The sequence below is a fragment of the Microtus ochrogaster genome, chromosome 18 (genome assembly GCF_000317375.1).
Source record: "Microtus ochrogaster isolate Prairie Vole_2 chromosome 18, MicOch1.0, whole genome shotgun sequence".
Classification (NCBI taxonomy): domain Eukaryota; kingdom Metazoa; phylum Chordata; class Mammalia; order Rodentia; family Cricetidae; genus Microtus; species Microtus ochrogaster.
Window position 1 is genome coordinate 61,757,967 of NC_022020.1, and position 9,419 is coordinate 61,767,385.

Genomic DNA, 9,419 nt, shown 5'->3' on the forward strand with positions numbered 1-9,419 from the left:
ACTTTCAGCTTTCCTGTTCAAAACTTGATGGGATTTCACGTTTTTATTCTATTCTATTCCGTAATGCCCTTCCCCTTCTCACCTATTTCTCAGGATAGTGGTTTAAACTACATACCTCTGAACAATCCCATCCATTACCCAGATGCTAGCTGCTTTAATTTGCTCAGTAGGTCACCACATGCTGTCATTAAGTTCAGCCAGCACAGCATGCAAAACTGCCTAGAGTAATACTTTAAGATCATGAGATTTCTCTCTTTAACCATGAGATTATTGAGTCTGTATGTATTGGGCGTGGGAAAGAGTGTATATTTGTATAGGTGCATGTGTGTGTTAGTGCTTGTGCACATCTGTAGGAGCAGAGGGCAATCTTGAGTATAAGTCTTTATGCTCCTTGCTTCTTGAGACAAGTCTCCTGTTGGCCTGGAACTCACTGAATAGGCTCCTGGCTGACCAGCAAACCCCAGGGATCCAACTGTTTCTGCCTTGTCCTCACTGGGATTGCAGATATGAGCCACTGGGCCTAGTCCTTTCTTTTCTATGTGGGTTCTTTGTGTTGGACTCAGGTCCTAACGCGTATATAACCAGCAGTTGATAGACTGACCCATCTCTCCAGCCATGCTCCTGATCCCCTAGTTCCCTGTAGTCTATTATTAGGCTCGTAGGGATTTAGGTAAAGGTGTAGTTCTTTCTACCTTTAACTGTCAATCTAGGCTCCCTTTGCCTAAGGAACTATTCTGAAAATATTATCACAGTAACAGACCAGGGCTTTGTATCTATGTGCATCACCACCGCTTGGTACCCATTGCTGAGTAACTGCGGCTTCTCTTTCAGCTAAAGAAAGGATTCTAAATAACTTACGGAAGCACGAGGCTCCCCATCCTCCTCTTGTTCTGCACCCTGTGAGGCCTCCTGTGCCTCCCATTTCCTCAGCTGTGCTGCTGAGTCAGAAGGATACCACCCAGCTGATGTGCACAGACCTGAACCTGTTGCAGCAGCACGCCAGGTAAGACCAGGAGGCCTTGAGGATTATTCTTGCTGCTGTGTCAGGTGATGATTTAGTATTTGGGTTGCCTCCCTTGTCAGCCCCCTCACACTGCACTAGTCCCCTAGTGATTCAGTGTGTGGGAATGAGCATATGAGCACAGGCACGCACAAAGGCCAGAGGTGTTGGGGCTCCTGCAGCTGCAGTTGGAGGCAGTTGTGAGCCACCTGGAATGGGTGCTGGGAACTGAACTTGGATGCTATGAAAATATAATACATGCTCTTACTGAGCCAGCACTCCAGTCCTGTGACAGTTTTTAATTCCATATCATGTGGTACTCTTACACTGTTAGTCACGTGTTTCCTGTGGGGTTGTTCCTGAGGTCAGTTCTGGATGAGACATTTTATGATTTCAGAAAACTGTCTGATATGGAAAGATGGTGTTAGAAGGGACAACATGAAGTTTATGTTCTTGTATCATTGCTTTGCTCTCCACCCTCTGTTTTTAGAAAATTAACATACGTTAATTGTCAAGGGGTAGAGAAGTCATTTGTTTGGAGTTCACATGGTACATTCAGAATCATCACCTGTTTAAGGTTTGGTTCTCACTTGCGCTCTTGAGGAATATATATGGGCAAGACTCTTTAATTAACAACAAACAAGCTTAGTTTTACAAATCCCCTGTGAATCATTTCTTTTATTGACAGTTTTTCTTTGGGTACATTTGATTCAGGCATTTGATGCTTGTATGTTATATGCATCCAAGAGTATTTGTCTGCTGACATATTATTGACATGCTATGTACTCCCCTCCTGGTAATGGGGTATGAACCAGAAGTTGTAGAAGGTTGTGAGCCGCTATGTGGATGCTGGGTATTGATGCTGAGTGTTACACCCAGGTCCTCTGGAAGACCAGCCAGTACTCTGGAGTGCTGAGCCATCTCTCCACTCCCAACCCCTTGATCACTGTTTATATAACCTTTCTTGACTTTTCTTTCCCACACTGGCTTGCTTTTCAGGACGGCAGCTCTCAGGGAGTCTCAGCAGGTTGCCCTGGATGGTGAGCTGTTGGAGACGATGCCCAAGCAGTATGTTAACCGAGAAGAGCAGACCACCCTGCATTTGGAGTGCAGAGGCAGTGGTGGTAAGAAGTGCCAAGGAGCCGCAGTTGTGACAGTTCAGGTAAGATTGTTAATTTCCTCATAATTTAGAGAATTTTAATTGAGTCCCTTACATTGGCATTTTGATGAGAAAGATCCAAAGAAGGAGAACATGTGTCCTGTGTTCCAAAACAGTTTTAGAGTTTGAGGGAGAATGAAGATACACAGAGAGCAAAATAAGTTGTCCTCAATTTCCCACAGCTAACAGAAAACTTCTGTTTGTCCAGAAGTCTGTGGCTTGCAAGAAGAGGAAGGTCATTTGGAAGGTTCCCATATGCTTTAGCTTGTTCCTCCTAAGATTTTGATGCTCGTATTTTGGGTACCGCTAGAGGAAATAATGGAGTGGATTTCTGTGTTGCTGTCTAGGCCCAGCGCTAGATCAGTCAGTTTCAGGTGTTCTGGAACAGTGATCATGGTTCACATGGGGAAGGTTGTGCAAGTGACCACAGGGCTGATGCCGGTGGTGTGGGCAGCAGGTCACTACTGAGGACAAGTATGGGAAGTGGGGCTTCCAGTAGGTAAATGAGATATGTTGTAATCTGTCTAAAATTTCAACTGCCTGCCATCTTGTTACACCAATTATAGACAAGTTTGTTCTGAGATATCGTTAGTTCAGAATGGAAACTGGGCCTAGCTAGTCTGTGCAGCACTTACTTCACACCAGACTCTGTCTAAATATTTTCTATAGCTTACTTTATTATGTTCATTTTCCATATGGGGGGGTACCTTTCCCCTCTGCAGCTGCACTCAACAGTAGTAGCTGAGCTGGGAAGGGACATTTAGAGATGGCATGCCTGCTGCCTAATTACATTTACATGACCATACTTTTGTTGGCTTTGAAAATTGAGTCATTTATTTGCTCATTCTTGATTGCCCTTCCCCACACCTTTCTTTTCAGATCCACATTTCCCTGGACCAGTTTCTTCTCTATTGCTTTCATGTAAAACATCTTTTCTAAAATAACCTGTTAGACTTCTGTATTTTCCAATCGTTTGAAGTTTATTTCAGATATTTTTGTTCTTATTGGATGCACTAATGTTAAAGGATTGACCTGTAAGTCAAGATAACTTCAGCTTATGTTCTCAGGTTGTATTGAAGCATGCCAGATGCCAAAGAGTCTAACAAAAGTTAGTTTTCTTTCAGTGAATTTTCCCTTAGTTTCCAGTGCTGTAGAATTGGGTAGAGGTATTTACCTTTTGGTAAATTGGCTGAAGTTGTGAAGCTGGAGAAAAGCCATTAGCCTCGGGTGGAGTTAGACAGGATAGGAAGAACGTGGGCCATAGCTGGTCATAATAAAGGGAGATATTTTATTATTAAGCTCAGGGTTTTGTTTGTTTTTATTTTTTGAGACAGGGTATATAACTAGGTAACTGGCTGTGTTGGAACTTGCTCTATAGACCAGGCTGGCCTCAGACTCACAGAGATCTGCTTGCTTCTCCTCCTGAGTGCTGGGGTGAAAGGAACAGGTTTCTTGCTCTGGCCTGTGAACTCCCCGGGGTCTGGCAGTGGATAATAGCACCAGGAAGAGCAGGGTTAGCCTGAGCCAACAGTGACTCACCTCTTTCTTTCCAGAAAATGAGATCATAGTTTTTTATATCTGAACCCCTGAATTGAAATTTCTTTTGTAACTTCGTGTTTAGTTAATTTTGAGATGAAAAGGAATCCCTTCTAAAAATACCTTCAAAGTAACTTTCCACTGTAGGGAAGTCAGCAAGATGATAGATGACATTCATAGATTCGCCAACGTCCTTGTGCCTTCTTTCTCAAAAGAATGGGTGTTGCTGATATCTTAATAAAAGAGGGCCAGAGAGTTCACTAGAATAAAGGAAGGTGGGGATGAAGGCAGTGGCGTTCAGAGGAGGCCAGGTGCAGTGGAGAAGCTGAGGCAGGAGCATGGAGGGTTTGAGGCCAACCTGAGCTGTGTAACAAGAGCTTGTTTCAAGAGAGAATTGAAGAGGGGAGGTTGTGGGGAAAACACATACAAGAAAGGAAAAAGGGCAAAGGTGTTTTAAGAATTTGGGAAAATTGTTGTCTGGTGGCCGTACATACCTCCATTAGAAATCCTCCCATTCTCTTAAAGCACGTTCTAGTTTCCTGCTGGTCACACACCCATGCCCTGCCTGTAGTTCACTTTGGGAAAACCCAGAGTGGAGAATTTCCCTTCAGATCTCCCGTGTCACTGTTGTCTCCAGTCTCAAATTTGCTTGAGAATGCAGATGTGCCAGGTTGAAGTAAAGCATGCACATAGCAAACAACTCTGTAATCTGAAACTTGAAAACAATTTATTTTGATAGTTATATACCATTCCTGATTGTCTCTGTATAGTATTTGCTGGCTGATATTTTTAGGAATTGAAGATAAAATTATTTTTCTTGTGTTCATTGGCAGCTAAGAGCAAGGCAGAATAAAATGGAAGCCCACAGCGGTGAAGTTTGGGCATATTGATGAGGCTAGCCAAGGAAGTCTACCTGCCCACCTCTAGATAACTTTGCAGGTCCCACACTGATCTCGTTTTACCATCCAAACCTGCTCTTCCTACAGTCCCGCCTACTTGATCTCCAAGATGAAAGCCTAGTCTGGTTGTCATTTTTTTCCCCGTACCACATACCACTCTTCCTGTCTTATTCCTTTCCAGATATATTGGTTTGGCCTGTGGAACCAATTTACAGTGACTTTTTTCTCTTTGTTTTTCTTGCTGCTGCCTCCCAGTAGCCCACCACACGTCCCTCCGAGCTCCCGCGAGCCTCCTGCCTCCAGCCCTCTCTCTATGTTCATTCTTTCACCATTCAGCCCTCTAGTCTCGGTTCCGGCCTCATCTCCAGGCTTGAAGCCCGCAGTGACTCTCCAGTGTCTACCAGCCCTCCATAGCCTGTCTGAAAATTCTCAACCGCTTCTCAAGCAATCTGTTTTTTAGCCATTTAGACTTTATCTACTCTCTGAAATGTATGTGGCTACACTGTTCCCCATGGTACTGCTGCTTCTGTCCTCCGTGGTCCCTTTTAGCCTCCACACTCACTGTTGCAAGCTGTATTTTCTCATCAGACTGACATCCCTTCCTTTCATGACAGCTTGTCCTTAATGTCTTGTAGACACTTGTCCTTTTTCCCCAGCCAGCCAGAATTCTACAGGAACAGTTTTCTTTCCTCATGTATATGTCATCTGTCCAGATCATCTAGGACACCTTCCAGTGCATGGTAGATACCTGGAATACATCAGCGAAAGCCACTGCCTTCCTCTTGTCAGGGTTGTGCTGATGATGCTGTGTGTTGCTGTTCATTTCATTGCTCACATGAGATCAGGGCAGTCTTATTTGTGTTTGTATCATCAGTGCTTCATAGTCATGGGCGTGTCTGTAGGAAGCTGTGGGTTTGTTGCCTTCGTGGTATATTTATTCTTTAGCTGTTTGCAGGGACTTTGTGGATAATGTTTGGCTGTGAATAATATGGACATCAAAACCTTTTCCTAGTAAGGTGCAATCATTCTTTCATCTTATCGCTGAGGGCACAAACCTCAGTTGGCTCTGGCACTTGAATACAGGTTTCTCCCTGGTGTTCATTCCTGACAAGCAGAGGGGATATTGTATTGTGACACCACTGCCTTTTCCAACCTGTTAAGAGTCCTTCCTGTTCCTTGTATACACTGGAATTCTCTGAGGTGCTTTGCTTACAGTGTCTCACTTAACTTTTACAGAATAGAATCACATGTGCTAATAGACTTTCCAGGTATCGTGGCCATATCATCCAGTTAGCAATCAGCATCCATCCATCCATCCATCCATCCATCCATCCATCCATCCATCCATCCATCCATCCGAAGTCAGTTTCCAGTGTTGTTTTATTTTATCTTAATGTTGTTGAGGATTGAACCCAGAGCCTTATATGTGGGCAGTGCTTTACCACTGAGCCATGTCCCAGTCCTCACACCCTCATTCAGGACCTGCGCTTTCACATTCAGTGTTCCAGGCCACCCAGTTCGTCTTAACCGCTTCAGCTCCGTCTTGAAGATGAGCAGTGTGTTCCGAGGGAGCGGATACTGCAGTAAGACCTCACTTTAAACTAACACAGACGTTGTTTTCTCTCTGAGTCTGAGTCATTATGGAGCCCATGATCTTAATTGAACATTTCGTTCTGGATCAGCTTCTAAACATTAGTTTCATGGAAAATCATTTTATAGTCAGTTTACAAATATAATTTTTAGTGGTTCATCTACAAAGATTTCATATTACCCCATTTTCTTACTTAATAAAAATTTTCTGGATATTTCCAGCTGTCTGCAAGTCTTTGAAGTTGTATAACTTATTTGGAGTATTCAAAAGCTGCGTGTGTTTTATGAGAAGTGAGACGTGTTTCTCCTGTGGTCTCCAGTCCCAGCAGTGGCCTTTCATGGCTCAGTGCTGTTCCCTGAGGAAACGGAGTGATTTACGAATGGGCTCTTTTTGTTGTAGTTGGTATTGTAGGGCATATGTGCTAAACCCAGGATTGATTTATTCTCAAGTGAACAATTTTTCCATTCCTAGAAATAAAAGGTGGAAGAGACCCACCAAGGGCCTCCCATTTTGTAACCCTTGTGAGAGGTCGTGCTTTGTCCCGCCTTTCCTTTGTCTCCTTGAAATGACTCAAATGGAGGGGCTCCACACGCTGCTTTGATCTGTCTTCTCCAGCTGCTTGGTCAGGAGCTGGAGTCTTCAGTCCCTCTCCTCTCTCTTAGTAAGAAAAGCAGTCTTTCAGTGGGGAGGGAAAGTGTGAAGACGTGCCACATTGGTGAGTCCGATATAACCAAGTTACTATGAAGTAAAACACCATGTGTGCTCAGAGATGCCTGCGGGAGACGGGCAGAACCTTTGCCCCTCAAGACTTTCAGTGTAGCATGTATGAGGGCCTCATTTAAATAAGTTGATCAATTCTATTTTCATTATTTAATGGGTTACAGTCATTGCTGTGGTAGCTGAAGATGGCTTCTGGGTAGGGCATATAAAGAGAAGGTTTAGATGAGCGGGGAAACAGAATGAAGGATTTAAAACTCTGCCTTCCAAATGTTCTGTTCCTTTCCACATTCTCTGCTGCACTTACAGGACAAAGTCACCCTTCACAGTGGCCTGTCCATTAGGGCCCCTCCAGATCACCGCCCCCATTCCCTGTTCTGGCTGGACTGTGCTCTTCTGTCACAACTCCTGAGAGTTGTCTGGGACTTTTCCCTTCCTGTCCCTCCTTCACTCCAATAGCTGCCCATAATATACGTGTTTGTGTGTGCGTGTGAGTGTGTGTGTGTGTATGTGTGTGTGAGACTTTCTTTTTTTTTTAATCCCCCCCATCTTATTTAGTTCAAATTTAATAGAAAAAACTGGCTGCCCACTGTAGCATGGCACCCAAGTGGCCGAGAGCTGAATATCTGTTCCTCTTTTGGATGTCAGGTGGCTGGGTACACAACTTTCAGCCAGCTAAGTGCATGTCCCCTGTTTGTCAGTGACACGGCTGGGCTGAACCAATGACAGATTCCCTTGCACATAGTCGTCAACAGAAACTCCATTCACACTGACCTTTGTCATTTCTGATAAAGAGACTTGAAAGAGACGAGCCTTTAAAACTCTGTGCTCAAGGGCTGATACCAAGGAGGTATTCGCAGGGCTCAGTTTTCCTTGTGTCTAGAGGGTTTTCATTTGTGCCACGTGACAGATATGAATATCTGCAGAGGCACCATTACTTCACAGTTGCGGCGCTTAAAATTCTCTTCTCCACCACTGAGATAATGATCTGTGTGGGGCACAGAAATGTGAAATCAAGAATAGAAGAATACAGCTGGGGCAGAGAAGACGGCTCAGTAGGTAAAGCATTGGCTGTGTACTCAAGGAGGACCAGAGTTCAGATCCCCAGCACTGTGTTAATGCAAGGCGGATGTGGCAGCCAACTCCTATTCTCAGCACTTGGGAGGCAGCCCCAGGGCAAACTCGATAGAAAGATTATCCAATCGGAAAGTTCTGGGTTCAAGTGAGAGACCTTGTCTCAATGTATGGAGTGTGATACAGGATGACACCTGACATCAAACAATGGTCTCCACATGCATGTGCACTGCATCTGTGTGACTCATGCACCCTGTGAACATACATGCATGCCTGCATGCCATATACTTACACACATGCCAAGCAGTAATCATTAAAAAAGGACACAGCATATTGTTTGTGACCATCTGGTCTAACAGTTGTGGCCTTGAAGTTGGTCTAGGGTGCCCAATTTAGAGCATTTCCCGGAGGCATTTTGCTTTCAGCACTTGTGACACAGAATCCTTCTAGTTGGAAACCACTGACCTCAACCAGAAGCGACCTCATATCTATGTGGTGCATCCTAGGCCTAGGATAGCCTGTGCATCTGTCCACATCCTAAAGAGAATACCAAAAGTGCACAGACAGAACCACTGTCAGTTAGAGAAAGGCAGTGTTAGCAACTGCCTCAGGCTTGGAAGACTTCTGATAGATATTCCAAAAAGCTCCACTAATTATTATTTCTCACATCCTTACTAAGAGTCAGACCAACTTACCAGGAACTAATCAGTTGGTCAGGTGCTTTTGTTTGACCTGGGTTCACCCCCCTACCATATTGTTTTGGGGAAGTTACAAAAATATATTAAAGAGATAATCATCTTCTCTCCAAAGTAGCCTCATTTCCCAGTGCCCCTTGCTCACTGCCCACCAAGAGATTAAAAGAAAAAGATGCCAGGACAGAGAAATGGAAACTTCCTGACTGTAGCACAGGGTTCTAGAGTTCTCCAGCCTGGGAGTGGACTAGGGTGTGCACTGGGTCCTCATCTCCCCAGACCTCCAGTGCATCTACTCCTTTAGACAGGCTAACACTCCTGGCACATGCTCCTAGCTAATTGCAGTAGGATGCCTTGGTTAATTGGATCCTGGAGAACACATTGAATCCTGAACTGTATGAGACTCTGAGCCCATCTCATCCCTCTGCCCCATCTGCCTCCAAAAAAAGATGGAGAGAAAGGAAGAACCTCAGCAGTGGGAGATGCTGGTTCTGTTTTTGATGGAGATTTGAGCTAGAAAAGAGAGTATGTTGTCAAATATTTTAACCATTGATAAGTTAGTTCATCATCTTATCAGTTTTGTACATTAATATATAGCTACAACTTTTGGTATTTTTATAAGAAAATGCCTTTAAGCCAGGCGTGGTGACACATGTCTGAAGTCCAAGAACTTCAGTGGTAGAAGTGCAAGAATCAGGAACCTAAGTCCTCCACAGCTAACTAGAAGAGAATCAGGAACCTAAGTCCTCCA

General features: G+C 44.2%; 1 protein-coding gene across 2 annotated transcripts in view; it reads left to right on the forward strand.

Moving 5' to 3' along the window:
- The window catches only part of Epg5 (ectopic P-granules autophagy protein 5 homolog), an 88,626-nt gene that overhangs the window by 50,095 nt on the left and 29,112 nt on the right, over positions 1 to 9,419 (forward strand). For both annotated transcript variants that reach the window (XM_005356294.3, XM_026783403.1), the window contains exons 26-27: positions 832 to 1,003; positions 2,000 to 2,162. In XM_005356294.3, coding sequence (XP_005356351.1) covers positions 832 to 1,003; positions 2,000 to 2,162 — 335 coding nt within the window. The remainder of the gene's footprint in view (positions 1 to 831; positions 1,004 to 1,999; positions 2,163 to 9,419) is intronic.